The sequence below is a fragment of the Phialemonium atrogriseum genome (assembly GCF_030411735.1).
Source record: "Phialemonium atrogriseum strain 8032-3 unplaced genomic scaffold QBC33scaffold_4, whole genome shotgun sequence".
NCBI classification, from domain to species: domain Eukaryota; kingdom Fungi; phylum Ascomycota; class Sordariomycetes; order Cephalothecales; family Cephalothecaceae; genus Phialemonium; species Phialemonium atrogriseum.
In genome coordinates this window covers 765,858-780,401 of record NW_026848141.1, presented here as the reverse complement: position 1 = coordinate 780,401, position 14,544 = coordinate 765,858, and the positions used below count along the sequence as shown (strand labels likewise).

The window sequence follows — 14,544 nt, the reverse complement described above, 5'->3', positions numbered from 1 at the left end:
TTGGGCATGGCAAGACTCCGAGGAGGCGTATTCGGAGCATAAGCACAGCACTTTTATAGACAAGTCGGTACTCGTCTAGGTTTCTTCACGAACACAGTCACTGGCGATCAAGGCCGATCAGGCAGATGGATGTTGTGTGAATACGGATGGATGCATTTGCAGAGAGAGCTACTAGCGCAGCACGATACACCCTGCACGCCTTTGCTGCCTAGCTACTTAAGGGGGGGGGGGGGGGGGGCATTTGACATCCACATCTTGCCAACTACCACTTGGTAATGACAACTTGCCAAAGTAATCCACCGTCGAGAGGAATCATAGGATTAGAGTCATGCACTGGCAATGACCATTTCCCGTTTTCTTCGCGCAACCTCTGATCCAACCGGCTCCTTCGCATTCCGGCAACCATCTGTGCGGGCACGATTACCCTTGCCTGGGATTAGCCAGGCAAGCAACCTAGGGTTGGAGCTTTCAAGCTACCATTCAGACCCTCTTTTCTTCCTCGACTCGTTCGTTCCATAGCCAGGCTGGAGCTTTCAAGCCACCAAAGAACCTGCTCTTCCCTCTGCGGTACCAATGTTCAGTACCGTGTGTTAAAACAAAATTATGATAACGCCAAATCTGGTGATAGGGGTGGTGATAGGGTGGTGATGGGGGTTGTGGGGGCGGGGGACGGGGCCTTCAGTCCGTGTCAAAACCCAGCGCATACTTGTTTGTTTTTTCATCGTGTCTTTGACGGGGGCCGATTAAACGAACGACATTCAATCGTTAGGTTCCGTTCAGAGGTGGAAGCGCCAACTGGGGCATGTTTCAACTGCAAAGGCGGACTGTGGCGGTGTGGGACGATCCGGACCCCTACATGTCCATCGACTCTGAGCCGTTTGGTCCGCCAAAGTTGAAGCCACCGCCTTGGGCGCCATTGGTGCCGAAGCCAAAGCCTTGGCCGCCCTGAGCTTGACCCATGCCCTCATCGGCGTTCTCGTCCTCGTCGGAGAAGTACTTCTCGATGATGTTGTACGCCTTCATGTAGATCTCCTCGTTGGCATTGGTCTGGCACTCGTGAATCTTCTCCATGCCACCGCACTCCTCAATGAACAGGGCGTATCTGTTGATAGAGTCCGGACCATCTCCCGCAGCTTGCTTGTCCAAATCGCCCACCTTGAGGATGTTCTCGAGACCGTCGAGAGCCACCTGGATGATCTTGTTATCGGGGCATGCGAGAAGATCGCACAGCGGCTTGATGCATCCCTGGGAAACGAGATACCGGATCTGGTCAGGCTTCTGGAGACCACCAGACGTGGCATTGCTAATAGCCCAGCAGGCTTCCTTGCGGGTCTTGAGGTCGCCATTGGAGAGAAGGTGAATGAGCGGGTGAATAATGTTGGCATCGATAACGGCCTGGATCTGAGCCGAGTTTCCGGCGGTGATGTTGGAGATTGTCCAGCACGCCTCCTTGCGAATGCCGTCCTTGTTCGAACTCAACAGAGAGAGCAGGCACGGCAAAGCGCCACAGTTGATGATGACCTGGGTCTGCACATCATCGCCAGTCACAATGTTACCAACTGAACGGAGTGCCGGCGTCTGGACTGATGTCGAGGCATGCATAAGCAGCTCGACGAGACGGCGAGGGATGCCGGCCTCGATCACAGCCTGGATCTTGTCGTTGGACCCATCCGACAGGTACGAAATAGCCCAGCAAGCATCAATCAAGACTTCATCGTCCAAAGAGTAGACGAGCTTGGCAAGGACGGGCAGAGCAGGAGCAATCTAAGAAATCACGTTAGCACTCTATCACGTGACGGCGGCAAGGGTCGAGTAAGCTCACAGTAGTCCAGTCGGGCTGCGGAGTCTTGCCACGGCAGAAGTTGCTCAAGGTCCAGGTCGCGTTGCGCAGCATGCTGAGCTTTCGGCTGTCGCCTAGGAGGCTCAACAGAGGCTGCAGGGCACCTTGGCTCAGGACATAATCTCGGCACTGGGGACTGTCACCAGCGATATTGCCCAATGCCCAAACAGCCTGCTCACGAACATCCGGCTCGGGGCTACCAAGGAGCTCGACAAAGATCGGGACAGCACCGGCCTCAATAACCACCTGTGTCTGAGTGGCAGAGCCAGAAGCGATGTTTGTCAGAGCCCAGGCGGCCTCGAACTGGACCAAGGTGTGCGGAGAGCGGAGGAACTCGACAAATCGGCTCACCACACCCGTCTTGATAACCTCTTCAATAGGCGGGTTACGCTCTTTAGAGAGGAGCTTCCTGAATTTGGTGGTCGCTTGGATTTGAAGGTCGATCTGTTCAGAAAAGACTCCCTGGACCATCTGGGGAAGGTCCTCATTGAGCTGTAAAACTGTTAGCGTCACCGCCCATTCCAAACGGGCAGGGAACAAGTGGAGTTGCGATAAAGTAGGGATAATAATAAATCAGCGCGGTGAGAAATCGCGAACAAAGTGAGCGCGACCAATTTCCCGCGAGCGGAGCGAAGTACATGCGGTTGGAAAAGACGACCAACCCTGGACTTGAGGGACTGGGAACAGGTAAAGTGTACGAAACAGGGGTACGAAATGGTGGGGAAATAATGCTTGCAAGATGTGCGGGATACAGGAATACAGGAGAGGTGACGGAACAAGGCATACCTGAGATTCAGTAGGAACGGTCTCATCGTCGCTATCGGGTGCGGCGCCGAGCGAAGCACCAGGTCGCGAGTCGCCGGTGCCGATTCCGCGTCGCTTGGCAAGATTCTCCTCGCGCTTTGCCTTCCGAATTTCGACCTGCTGCTCCTCGCGGCGGCGCCGAAGCTCCTCAGGCTTGAAGGTGTTCTTGGCCTTGAACTGGGTGCGCCGATGCTCAGGAATGTATCGTTCAGCCATGATTGCGGATGCCTGGTGGGTTCTGACTGAGGTGGTCAAGGTTGAAGGAGGGGTGATGGAATGAGAGTCGAGAACGAAGCTAAGAGCCAGTCGCTATCGATAAATGGGCTCAAGGTTTGCGATGGTTGGTCGGGAAAAAATTGAGCGAGGCCGGCCAGATTATGCTGCGGTGGTCCCGGCTCCTGTTTTTTAAGGGAAGGTGGAGGACGAGATTGTTTGGACGACTGGGGGTTTGGGAGGAGGAGAAATTGAGGATACAAATTTTGAAGATGCGAAGTGGGAGCCTTTACATTGTTGTGCCTGCTGGGTCAGTAGTAGCGGACCCGTCATTACAGTGCGAAGTGGAAGCGAGTCAGACTAAGAGCTAAGTTTCAGGCAGAAATGGCAAGAAGGTGGTAGACTCGAACCTTATTGTCTGAGGCAGCAATCTTTCATGTGATGTATTGTCCCTCCGTTTGTCTACATACCTTACTAAATACATGTATGTATTATGTATGTATCTAAATGGGTCCCCACCCCCGCTAACAAAGAACCCCCCTCTCTTAGGTATCTCATCAGCTGTCTCCACAGGGGCATTGGACTCTAGCAAAGGCGCCAAACGCGCTGTGGGACGCGTCCACTGTACACGGGCTGTGCCTTTCAATTCTGTCGATGGACAATGGGCAATTGGCACCTCTGCATTCTACCAAACCAATGATCTTTTTACCTGTCCAGGTTGCTATTGCCTCAGACTCTTGACTGGAGCTTCTGATACTCCAGTCTCACACAATGCCGTGGGTTCCCTCAAGTTCTGCGCGGCATCGCGCATCTCAGCAAGCTTCTGGACTCCCTGTCGGCTTCGTCTCAATCAGCGATATCCTTGATGAAACTGTCCGGGCTGGAAATTCAACAAATGTTGTCGGGCTTGTGAAGGATTGTAGACTGCCTATACCCACCAGAGGCACTGGTAAGCTCGACGCCGCATTGTCTCTGTTTCCCCACATGGTCCGTCTAATGGCAGCCTTCTAGACTACAAAACTGCTCTTGTATTGTACGACCTCTCGACTCAAGATAGCAATGAGGGCATACATTTCAACATCTTCTGCCCCCAAGAAGAAATGCCAGAAGTCAAGCCAGGCGACGTTGTGATGGTCTTCCAGGCCAAGGTAAGTCTGTTAAACCAGATGTACTTTACAGGACTAACATGAAAGCTTCAGGTTCAGAGATTCAGGAGCAACCCACTGTCACTGATCACCTCATTCCGCACTTCTGTTCATGTATTCTCGGCTTCCCGGATTATGAAACCTCCAAGGTCCGCAAAGGCAGCCTTGTTACCGCCCAAAAAGAAGAACAGTAATCGGGAGCCGAATGAGAAAGAGTATGAATATGTCTCGTACTTCTATCACCAGATCGACAAATATGGCGTTCCAGATGAGGAACAGTTTCAGATCATGGCAAAGCAATCCCTCAATATAAAGCAGAAGTTCAGCCTTCTCCAAGATGTGCAGGAAGGGAAGTTTTGCGATCTATTTGTCCAAGTTGTACGCGACCCCTTTGACCTCGGAGACAAAATCACCCTATACGTGTCTGACTACACTGAGAATGACTTGTTCTTCAACTACACCTGGGAAGGTGTTAGAGACCTCTCATCCGGAGAGGGCTATGCCTACGAAGATAGCTCACAGCAGGCTTCGACAAAGAAGGAGTGGATCGGCCCGTATGGGAAGAAGGCAATGCAGATTACCTGCTACGAACCCCATGCCAGCTACATCCGCCACGAGGCCAAGGCTGGTTCATGGCTTGGCCTACAAAACGTCCAGGTAAAACTCGGCCGCGACGGTCGCAACCTGGAGGGCTTCATGCGCGAGGACCGGAGCGCCTTCGGGGACTCCGGTGCCAAGATCAACGCGCACGTCCTGGACACAACCGATCGTGACACAATAGATCCTCGCCTCAAGGACGCCATCCGCCGCTGGCGGGACTATACTAGGGTTAAAAAGGCCGACCTAAAAAGGCTCGAGTCGACCGAGCTCAAACGAAAATCCGAAGAACCAGAGAAGAAGAGATTGAATGCCAAACAACGGCGGAAGCGGCGGCGGGAGGAAGTCGAGAAGAAGGTGGACGAGCAAGCATCTAAGGAAGAGCAATCACTGGGCCTAAACCAGCTCATAAGCTCGGAGAGTGTTGAGAAACCGACCTGCGCCATCGAATCCATCCTCGAGCCAGCATTCTACGAGACTCTGATTAATGGCGAGCCCAAGAGCCTGCTCTTGCCGTTCACCTGCAGCAAGTACAGGGCAAATACCCGCGTGGTCGATTTCCGGCCGAATTGTTTGGAGGACTTCGCCTGCGTTCGGAAACAAACGGCTTTCGACGTCCTGTCAGACCACAGCGGCGACTCGGATTCAGGAGAAGAAGAAGACGACGACGACGGCATGGGGATGGGAAAGCTCGTATGGGAATGGCGCTTCATGCTCCAGCTAGAGGACGCGTCGGCAAAGGACAAAGCCCGCAACAGAATATGGGTCGTGGTCGACAACGCCGAGGCTCAATACCTCACGGGTCTGGACGCCAGCAAGTAAGTCACATATCCACAACCCTGCACCCGGGTGCCAACCAACCCTCTTGCCAGAAGACTACTAACCCCGTCCGCTTCTCCAGCCTACGTCAAGACCCCGAGACCCTCGCGAAGCTCCGCGAAAGGCTCTTCGCCCTCTGGGGCGACCTCGAGGAGCACAAGGCCAGCAAGGCGGCCGAGCAAGCGGCGACGAGGCGGCGCAAGCCCGGCGACATGCCCCCGATGGAGAGCTCGGACGCCGAGGACGATGGGCCGCGCCGCGGCCGGGGTGAAAGAGGAGGCGAGGCGGCGGCGGCTGTCTCCAACAAGCCCTTCACATGCTGCATCAAGCAGTATGGCGTCAGCATCAGGGAGGACGATCCCGCTCTGGCGAGTGCCGGTAACGGGAGGAGGTGGGAGAGGGTCTTCGGGCTGTTCGGGACGAAGATTTGCTGTTGAGACGCGGGCATGGGCGTCGCAATACTTGAGTTTCGAAGAACTACTGATGATTCATGTGTTTTTGCTCATCAAGATGGTCGGTATTGCCAAGCTGGCGTCCAATCGAGGGATGCAGGGGATAGAAGGGAGGTTCATGGATTGCACATTAATAGGAGCGAGCTTATACCCCGACGTCAATAGACGCTATGTACTGTTATGTTTGCTTGTAGGGGCGTTCTGAATCGCCAATCCATTGCACCTTTGATATTCCTACACCAGCCGGAGAATATCCCTCAATAAACATGACCAGGACCACCAGAAAGTATCCCGCAAGTGGAGTCAAAATATGTTTCCCAATTCGTATGGGGTGAGCAAGAAGAAAAGAAGAAAAGGTCCCCGCCATCATCATCAGCAATGTTCACTTCACCCCTGCCCGGAAACGCCTTTTACACCACCATCAGCCCGCCTAGAAACCCTTCTAGAATATCCCTTCCCTTTGCCTTCAATCACCCAACACAGATTCGTCCTCATCTCCGTCCACGGCTTGCTCGCCAGCTACATCCCCATTCCCCCTCTCCCCCCCGTCATCCTCATCGTCAATCGGATCCAGCAGCTCGCGACGGCGGAGATCCTCCTCGGTGCCCTCCTCGAAGGGATTCTCCTCGTCCGAGTCATCGTCTCCGGGGTCGACCATCTCCTCGCTGATGGCCTGCTTCTTGCCGGCCGGCCCTCCCGGGGCGGGCTGCTCCTTGGCCTTGGCCTTGGCGCTACTGTCGCCCTTCTTCTTCTTCCTGTTGGCGCCGCCGGCGCCGGCCATCCTCTCCCTCAGCTTGTCCTCGTCCAGGTAGGCGACGATCTCCTTGAGGTTGTTGCCGAGCTTGTTCTGGTTCCGCAGCATGCGCCTGGCGAGGCGGCCGGCGCGCGGCCCGCTCGCGTCGAGCGCCTTTGCCAGGATGGCCATGACGTACTTTGACGCGAGCTGGCACAGGCCCCTCTCAGCCTTGAGCTCCCTGCCCTTGCGCTCGTCGACCGAGAGGTCCTCGCCGTCCTCGTCCTCGTCGTCCGAGAGCATGTCGTCGTCGATGGGGTCCTCGTCGTCCGCCGGCTCGTTGAGCGTCTTCTTGGCCCGCTTGGCGTACGCCCGCTCCGCGCAGTCAAAGATCTCGATCAGCTCCGCATCCACGAGGCCGGGCGGGATCTCCTCGACGAGGACCGAGAGCCGCGCGTACTTTTGTGGCCCGCCCGGGGCTTGGGCGATGGCCTGGTTGAGTGATGCGAAGAGGACGTGGAGGTCGCACAGGGCGCCGGTTGAGAAGAGACGGAGGTCATCGTTCGTGCCCCGAGAGGAGAGAGTGGAGATGAGGTTCGTCTGGTAGGTCTTCCGCAGGGCATTCAGATGCTCGATCTCGCTCCTGGCGACGTCCAAGTCCTCTTGAACCGACGCGACGAGCGAGCGCACCTTCCACATGAAGTAGAAATGGCAGCACTTGATGCCAAAAGACACTGCCTCGTCCTCGAGGTCGTCCAAATCCTCGTCGACCTGCTCGAGCTTTCCTCGGTGGACTATTCGGGCTAATATCTCGATCGCAGGAGAGCTAGACTCGTCCGACTGGCCATCAGCCACCAACACGTCGACAGGGTTTGAGATTCCGGCAAGCCTGCTAATCTTCATGAGAACGTTCCCTAGCTCGGTAGTGGAGTCCGCATCGAGGTTTCCTCGCATCGATAGCTCGCAGAGCTTGTCGAAATTGCGCAACGAGTTAACCACGTTCTCCCAGAGGACTGCAACCTTGCCGTTGATCACTTCTTCCACCTCATCAAACTGGCGGGCATGCAGGATTGCAGCAGTGGCCTCTGCAATGACACCCCTGTCCACATGCCTGTTGAATTGGGTACATATCTCGTCAAGCAGTCTGTCATACGTGGTCAGGTTCTGGCGAAGCTGCTGGAAGATGTCCAAATCCAGATAATGTTCCAGCCTCAAGACGATGGTAGCCGTGCTGGGCTCGGCGCCGAACTTCTTCAGGAGTTGGGGTATCGTTGTGGCCAGGTGAAGAGCCGTCTCCTCCTGGGCCTCACCAGCATCTGGTCTCGGCTTCTTCTTGGCTTCGGCACTGTGAGACAGCGCCAGTTTGACAGCCGACGAGAGGACTTCCAGCAAGATGGGTTCTTCCCCGTCCTGGGGCGCAACAGCATCCCTCAAAGCAGCCCCATTCGACTTCGAGCTCGACTTGGATTTCGACTTTGTGCTCGTCGTATGGTCATACAGAAGATAGCCGGAGATCAGCTCCCAATTTCTGACGTGCTCGATCTTCTCATACAACACCTGGGTGGCCATTGAAATCCGAGTCTCGGGCGTAACTTCGCTGAACATGTCTACCGCGATGTCCAATGGGCGAGGGGGCTCCGTAGGCTGGTCGGTTTCGAACTGAAGATCGTAGGCAGCCAGGATCTCGGCAAGGCATTTGATGCTGATCCAGTCTCTCCGCGGCGCAGAAAAGTCGTCCTCCTGGTCCTCGCCAAAGAGCTCGTCAACTGCCTCGTCTCCCCCCATATCCTCGACCTTGCTCTCGATTGCGTCGTTGACACAGCCGGCGAAAAAGTCCACCACAGCTTTACGGACTCTCAGTTCGGTGTCGAAAATCAGGCTGCCAATCGAGTCGATCTCGTCAGGCTCTAGCATGCCAGTAGACTTTAATGTTTCGATGACAGAAATCGCCGCGACGCGGGTGCTCACGTCCGAGTCCTTGATTGCCATCTCTACGAGGCGTGGCCGAAACCTCTCAATGAAGTGGCCCAGTTTGGCGGCATCCCGTTTGAAGATCCTCGCAAGCTGTTTGAGCACCTCGTGGCGCGTCTGTGGCATAACATCCGATAGCATCCAGCCGAGATATCTCAGGTATTCGGGCTCCATGAAGACAGTCGGGAGCAGCCATATCCATGATCCGAGAGCCTCAACACATTCGGATCGGATCCTGGGGTCGATGTCGCGGTAGCGATGGACAAAGACCGTATCGAAGAAGTCGGTGATCTGCTCCTGACACAGCTCACGACTGTGGTTGGCTTCATCTAGTTCGCGCTGGACTGCTGCAAGCCTATCCTTGTTCTTCCCCTTTCGTTTCCTCTCTGCCTCGATTTGTTGAGTCGTCTTTGTAATGCGGCCGTCGAGTTTCTTGGCCACGTCGACCAAGGCAGTTTCCATCGCAAGAGCGACCGTGGTTGCCGTGTGTCGAAACGGTCGAAGAGTCGACGACGACATTGAAGCGACCCATCGGGCAATATTCTCCATCAACGCGTCATCCTTGTATAGGACATCCGTCTCATGCATGACGTTCACAAGCGATTTGAAGAAGCCGACAAGCATGTCACGAAACGATCTGGTGGTCTTGGCTCTCGAAATGAGAGGATAGTCGGTTATTCCCTCCTAAAACACGGGAGGTCAGCTCGTGTTCTCGCTCTCTACAGATTTGGCAACCACTTACCTCTGTGTAGACGTTCTGAAGGTCGGCCAGCCTGTTCTGACAGTTCTCCGGGTCTCGGATGTCATCCTCAGTCACCAGTTGATCACATCCGGCGGAAAGGAGAATGCAATTGACGAGGTCGGTTACTGCGCGCGTGTTGTCCTCCTGATATCTTTGGTACCACTGGGCCGCGACATCATCGGATGTATCCCCGGAGCCGAAAATGTCGGCTGCACAATGGTCAGGACGACGCGTCTCGTTATCACAGGTGGGGTTGATTTACCATAGAGCCCATCTCCCTCGCGATTCTGGATGGCAAGTCGCACAACTTTCTTAGGCCGGCTCGGCAGTCTGGCAGCGTGACTACCTGTGGCAGGCGCATCGCCATTGATCTTTGGTTTCTTCGCTGCCGGTTTCTTGGGCTTCGTCGCCTGGGAAGACTTCTTGTTATTGCGCGGTTCGACGTCGTCTTCACCCGCGTCATCGGTTTCTTCATCGTCATCGTGGTCTTCCTCGTCGGGCGACTCGTTCTCGGCGTCTTCGTCGTCCAGTTCCCCGCTGCGTTTACGCTTTGTGGCTGCGGGCGCATCGGGAACGAATTTCTCTGGGATTTTTGAGACGCGTCCTGATCGACGCGCCGTAGAAGTCGGAGCAGGGGAGCTCATCGCGTTATTGTCTGAGCTTTCCATGAGAGGGGGCCGTCTAGATGTCATTACAATAGATATGCGATGAATCCTAGTGTTCGCGTTCGCAGTCCCAATGCCACGCGAGTTTCCATGGGATTGGCGGTACGCGTCGTAAATTGGGGAGGGGATTTTGGATATTTATCGGGGGGTGTTCATTTCGGCGCTAGGTTGTTGGTTGGTGCTCCACATTTGCGCAGCCCTCGTCACCCTGTATATGTATGTATCGAGGCTAATTACGGATAGAATGGCATCTCCCTAAGCCACTACAGCCAACAATCCCGTATCATTTCCCGTTCACCATCTCGCCAGTGGAAAGCACACACAAAGTCCGTCCTTCACCCTATCCTATGGAGGCCGTCTTCAATTCAGGATCACGTCGCCGCTCTCCCACTCCATGCTTCGCATAGCATTCTAGGCAAGATAGCGAATAGAGCTTGGGTTTCCATCGTAATCTGTAGTTTAGAGAGTTCTCTTGTAGGTGGATCGGGCATAAGTTGCAAGTCGATGTACTCAGGGGCATCCTTGTATGTACATACATGCTTATCTGTGACCCTGTCTCTCCTTTCAACCCATCCTTTGAGCATCGTGTGGTACTCCCAGATAGGGGAGAGGGAGGTCAAGCTTCACCTTGAGATACTTCACCCACTCACCTTGTCATTCTATGGATATGTTGGCAAGGTCTGCTCCATGTGTGGAACACTTCGCAAACGGTCGTCGCGGGTGATGAACTGGCGCGAAATAGAGACGTCGGTGCGTTAAGAGAAGGTATCAATGAAGAAGCTATAACAGACTGAAAGACTGAAAGTATGGAGGGATGACGACACGATAAGAAGAGAAATCTAAGGCTCAGTTGAAAAGGAGGTGAAGGGGTTTGGGATTTGAATAACCCGAATCAAAATCTATTCAAGACATGTTGGGGGTTGAAACGGTAACTATGGTTACAGAGTTTGACACAGAACTTACAACTCAATATTGACATTCAAGTGAGAATGTGGAGGTGCTGTACAGGACAGAAAAGTGAAAACAGTTCCGACGTTTAGAATGAGGCGGAGCTGAAAGAGGCGGCAACTGTGCTCTTAATACCAGACATAAGGACCATCAGCCATCACTTCGTGCCTCGTGCACTCCGTTTGTGCCTCCCTCAAAAGCAATGCCTTAACACAAGCAGTGCCAAATGCCTCATACCTAGGTGGAAGGATGCCCTCCCCAAAAACTCAGTGGAGACTGTCGCGAGAGGCTTATCGAACACACATGAGCGCCTGTTTCCCAAAGTTTGTCGCTAAGCTCCCCTCTTGCGCCAACATCGATCCAACCCAGACTCGCCCTGTTTCCACCTCGGGAGCTCCGAACTTGACCACCACGCAGCCCCTGACATTGGCTGCCGACCAGAGCAGGTTCTTCGACTTCTCCATCTTGATCCTCTCTGACCGCCACTCCTCCAGCGGCGACTTTGCGGCGTCCTCCATCGATTTCGCGCCATCGCTCCTGAAATCCCTGGCCCCGATTCTCGGCAATATGGCAAACTCAGCGAGGAAGAACTGCCCAAGATCCTTCATCAGTGGTCCTCGCAGGATTAGAGTACCAAAGATTCCCATCCCATGCATCGTATCGCGCAGAGACTTGGTCTGATACCGGGTCTGATCCGCATTCAGAATGACGGTGTCCCTCACGAGCAGCCTGTCCCTGGCCTCGGGACTTCCTCCAGTGGCCCAGACTTCGTTCCGTCCAACCCACCGGATAAGGTCCCAATCCTCTCCTCGCGCGCTTCGGCCTTGCGTGACCCAGTCCAAGAGGCACAAGGAACCATTGTCAGCCACCCTGAAGATCTGGGTCTGCTCGTAGACACTGTTCGCGAAGGGCTGGACTGGATCCGGGAGAATACACAGCCCGCCTCCGCTGGCAACTTCGCCGTGAAGTGTCTGGCGCGTAACAATGTCTGCAGAGGCGGATTTGTAGATCCTAGTATGGCCCTGGGTGACAATGCTCAGTCTCGACCTCTCCTTGACCTCGATAGATAGGGAGACACTGTCGCCCCCAAGGAGTCCGCCGCCATAAGAGAGGAGGAAGACCAGGACGCTCTGTTTCTCGAAAAACCGTGTCGGGGAGATGAGCTTCAGCGGGTACTGGTACGAGAGGGTCTCGAGCTTAGGGGCACCATTTGGAAGAAGACTCGCGACAATTTGGCCATGGCCAGGGACTGAGGAGGACTTGGGAAAGGGCGACACCATCTTGGCTCCTCCCAGCTGCTGCTCTGCCTCCGAGTAGGGATCGGGAACCCGTTTCAATCGCCGTCAACTCCAGGTCATAACAGAATGCACTCCCCTCAGCACATTGGAAACATATGAATCGAAATATTAAGCTAGATAACAAAACAAGCAATCAGCGCGGCCACGGCCCGAATATTATGACGTAAATATATTCGTAGTGTAGAAAGGTCCTCGAAATTCCCATACAATTACTCTTATCTACACAGTATACAGCAGGTCAAATAGGAGTGCCTAGTACGGAATAGGTAGGTCAGCAATTATATTCGAGTTAGCGGAGAACCAGGACAGCTAAATATGCCCCGCAATAGCTCGTCCCCCACCAAGGCCATGAAATTTTGGTTGGCCATGACTCGATTGGAGCTCTACCTATGTCGACTGCGAGGAGGCAGCCTCCAAGTTTTCTCCCATATTTTGCTGATCGCGTAGCTACCCGTCCCATTTACCAGTCGATCTGTAATTTACGATGACAGGCCGGCGACCCACCCGCAGCACCCGCGGCGGCGCCGCGTCCAACGCCGGCGCGTCTCAATCCCAAGCAACCGACCCGACCACCGCCGCCGCCGATGCAGCAGCAGGTTCCGCTCCTCCCCGCGGTGCCGCCACACGGTCGGCAGCGGCGGGCACAGCAGGCCGGGGCCGGGGTGGCACAGCAGCAACAGCAGCAGCAGCCAGCAGCAGGGCCGGGGCGACCAAGTTCCGGCCCAAGGGCAACCGGCGCACCGAGTCGGAGCGCGAGCGGATAGCGCAGGAGCAACAGCGGATCCAGAGCAAGAAGATGGCCGAGGACGCGAGGCAGCGGTCGCGCGGCCGGTTCCGGCGGGCCGGGCGCGCACGCGGCGGCTTCAGGGACAGGGACCCCCGGTTCGCGACCGCCAGCGGGCCGCTGTCGTCGGGGATGGGGGCGGGGCCTGGTAAGTGCGATCCAGACAGGCGGGCGTGTGTTGTTGTTGTTGTTGGCCGTTGTGGGCTAACCCCCGTAACTTTAGCAGGCAGCTTTGGCGCTGGCGGTTCGGGCTTCCGTGGAGGCGGTGGTGCCGGGGGCGGGGCGGGCTTCAGGGGCAAGGCTGGGGTCTCGAGAGGGATTAGCAACAAGTATAGCTTCGCCGAGGGGATAGCGGACGACAACAGGATCAACGCCGATGAGCTCCGTGGGCGAGCGGGCGACTCCGATGAGGACGATAATGGCGCAAAAATCACCTCCACGGCGCGGAGGAGGAGGCCTATTATGCCTGTTGGCATCGAAAGGGTGGAGTACCAAGATAAGGGGGTCACAGTGGCCACGGCTGCAGATATCGAGGGCGAAGAGAAAGGCCTGGTGAAGAAGGAAGAAGGTTCAGAGTCGGAGGAGATGTGGATTGATGGCCCGGTTGTGAAAGACGGAGAGGGTGTCGAGATGGAGAAGGACGAGGGCGTATGGGCGCATGCGGCCCCCAAACCACATGGCAAGGTCAAGATCAAGAAAGAAGACGGCGAGATGATCGAAACGATGGATATCGACGAAATTGCCGCCCACGGACAGATAAAGGAACCTCTGTCTCCCGAGGCAAAGAAAGCGGCCATAGCTTCCGATTTAGAAGCCGAGCAAAAGAGGCGCAAAGCCGCACCACGCGATCCGGAAGAGGAGACGCTCTCCCAAGATCTCGAGCAGCTCCTCAGCCTTCTCGCTCTCGAGCCCGAGGGCGAGGGTATCCAGCCGCGAAGCGCGCTCGAGGGCAACATGTTCCTCTTTCAATTTCCTCCGGTACTGCCGCCTCTCAAGAAGTCAACGACGTTCGGGTCTAAGGATACCGTCAAGGATGAGCCAAACGACGATGTCGTCATGTTCGACCAGTCAGTAAATGGGACGCCGGGAAACGTCGACCTGACAGCCGAGGACGCCGAGAAAGTGAAGAGGGAAGAAGGCGATGAAGAAGGTCTAGAAGACGGGGACAACTCGTCTGATCCGTATCAGGAAGGGGGCTACGTGGGCAAGCTTGTGATGCGCAAGTCGGGCAAAGTCGAGCTCAGCTGGGGAGGACAGACACTGGAGCTGGTCTCGGGTGCTCCAGCCCAGTTCCTCACATCTGCGGTATTGCTCGAGGAGACCGACTCAAAGGCCAAACCAGGTCAAATTGCCGGTACAGCGTACGGAATGGGCAAGATCGAGGGCAAATTCGTCCTGGCGCCGAAATGGGGTGACGAGGAGGAGTGGGAGGTTGATCCGGACGACTTGCCACCAGGCGATGCGCCCGTCTTATAGTCGACACTCACGCCTAGTGAGGTACGTCCTTGCCTTCGACTCTAACGAGGCCACAGG

At 55.5% G+C, this 14,544-nt stretch overlaps 6 protein-coding genes across 6 annotated transcripts; 3 read left to right on the top strand and 3 right to left on the bottom strand.

Annotated features, from left to right (window-relative positions):
* Positions 1-852: 852 nt before the first annotated feature.
* On the bottom strand, positions 853-2,860 carry QBC33DRAFT_445926 (armadillo-type protein; the record flags this gene model as incomplete). Its single annotated transcript, XM_060424348.1, has 3 exons — positions 853-1,764; positions 1,823-2,332; positions 2,627-2,860. The coding sequence occupies 3 exons, from the start codon at positions 2,858-2,860 to the stop codon at positions 853-855; spliced, it is 1,656 nt and encodes a 551-aa protein (XP_060286732.1).
* Positions 2,861-3,455: 595 nt separating this feature from the next.
* Positions 3,456-6,124, top strand: QBC33DRAFT_528303 (uncharacterized protein). Its single transcript, XM_060427048.1, has 4 exons — positions 3,456-3,806; positions 3,869-4,005; positions 4,057-5,417; positions 5,501-6,124. Exons 1-4 carry the CDS (start codon positions 3,629-3,631, stop codon positions 5,853-5,855), a joined length of 2,031 nt encoding a protein of 676 aa, XP_060286731.1. The 5' UTR covers positions 3,456-3,628; the 3' UTR covers positions 5,856-6,124.
* On the bottom strand, positions 5,987-10,095 carry QBC33DRAFT_528302 (uncharacterized protein). The gene is made up of 3 exons (XM_060427047.1): positions 9,579-10,095; positions 9,317-9,525; positions 5,987-9,258 (listed from the first exon to the last, which is right to left on the bottom strand). The coding sequence occupies exons 1-3, from the start codon at positions 10,006-10,008 to the stop codon at positions 6,337-6,339; spliced, it is 3,561 nt and encodes a 1,186-aa protein (XP_060286730.1). The 5' UTR covers positions 10,009-10,095; the 3' UTR covers positions 5,987-6,336.
* Positions 10,096-10,244: 149 nt separating this feature from the next.
* Positions 10,245-11,098, top strand: QBC33DRAFT_528300 (uncharacterized protein). The gene has a single exon (XM_060427046.1). It carries the CDS (start codon positions 10,486-10,488, stop codon positions 10,738-10,740), a length of 255 nt encoding a protein of 84 aa, XP_060286729.1. The 5' UTR covers positions 10,245-10,485; the 3' UTR covers positions 10,741-11,098.
* QBC33DRAFT_270253 (putative urease accessory protein) lies at positions 10,980-12,441 on the bottom strand. Its single transcript, XM_060423179.1, has one exon. The coding sequence runs from the start codon at positions 12,207-12,209 to the stop codon at positions 11,220-11,222; it is 990 nt and encodes a 329-aa protein (XP_060286728.1). The 5' UTR covers positions 12,210-12,441; the 3' UTR covers positions 10,980-11,219.
* Positions 12,442-12,554: 113 nt separating this feature from the next.
* On the top strand, positions 12,555-14,508 carry QBC33DRAFT_270244 (RNA polymerase III RPC4-domain-containing protein). Its single transcript, XM_060423178.1, has 2 exons — positions 12,555-13,159; positions 13,235-14,508. Exons 1-2 carry the CDS (start codon positions 12,712-12,714, stop codon positions 14,485-14,487), a joined length of 1,701 nt encoding a protein of 566 aa, XP_060286727.1. The 5' UTR covers positions 12,555-12,711; the 3' UTR covers positions 14,488-14,508.
* Positions 14,509-14,544: the final 36 nt, after the last annotated feature.

Coding starts and splice junctions, on each gene's coding strand:
- QBC33DRAFT_528303 (XM_060427048.1), top strand. CDS start 3,629: ATGCCGTGGGTTCCCTCAAGTTCTGCGCGGCATCGCGCATCTCAGCAA. Junction 3,807..3,868: donor TATACCCACCAGAGGCACTG/GTAAGCTCGACG, acceptor GCAGCCTTCTAG/ACTACAAAACTGCTCTTGTA. Junction 5,418..5,500: donor ACGGGTCTGGACGCCAGCAA/GTAAGTCACATA, acceptor CCGCTTCTCCAG/CCTACGTCAAGACCCCGAGA.
- QBC33DRAFT_528302 (XM_060427047.1), bottom strand. CDS start 10,008: ATGACATCTAGACGGCCCCCTCTCATGGAAAGCTCAGACAATAACGCG. Junction 9,526..9,578: donor CGAGGGAGATGGGCTCTATG/GTAAATCAACCC, acceptor ACCATTGTGCAG/CCGACATTTTCGGCTCCGGG. Junction 9,259..9,316: donor TTCAGAACGTCTACACAGAG/GTAAGTGGTTGC, acceptor CCCGTGTTTTAG/GAGGGAATAACCGACTATCC.
- QBC33DRAFT_528300 (XM_060427046.1), top strand. CDS start 10,486: ATGTACTCAGGGGCATCCTTGTATGTACATACATGCTTATCTGTGACC.
- QBC33DRAFT_270253 (XM_060423179.1), bottom strand. CDS start 12,209: ATGGTGTCGCCCTTTCCCAAGTCCTCCTCAGTCCCTGGCCATGGCCAA.
- QBC33DRAFT_270244 (XM_060423178.1), top strand. CDS start 12,712: ATGACAGGCCGGCGACCCACCCGCAGCACCCGCGGCGGCGCCGCGTCC. Junction 13,160..13,234: donor GGGGATGGGGGCGGGGCCTG/GTAAGTGCGATC, acceptor CCGTAACTTTAG/CAGGCAGCTTTGGCGCTGGC.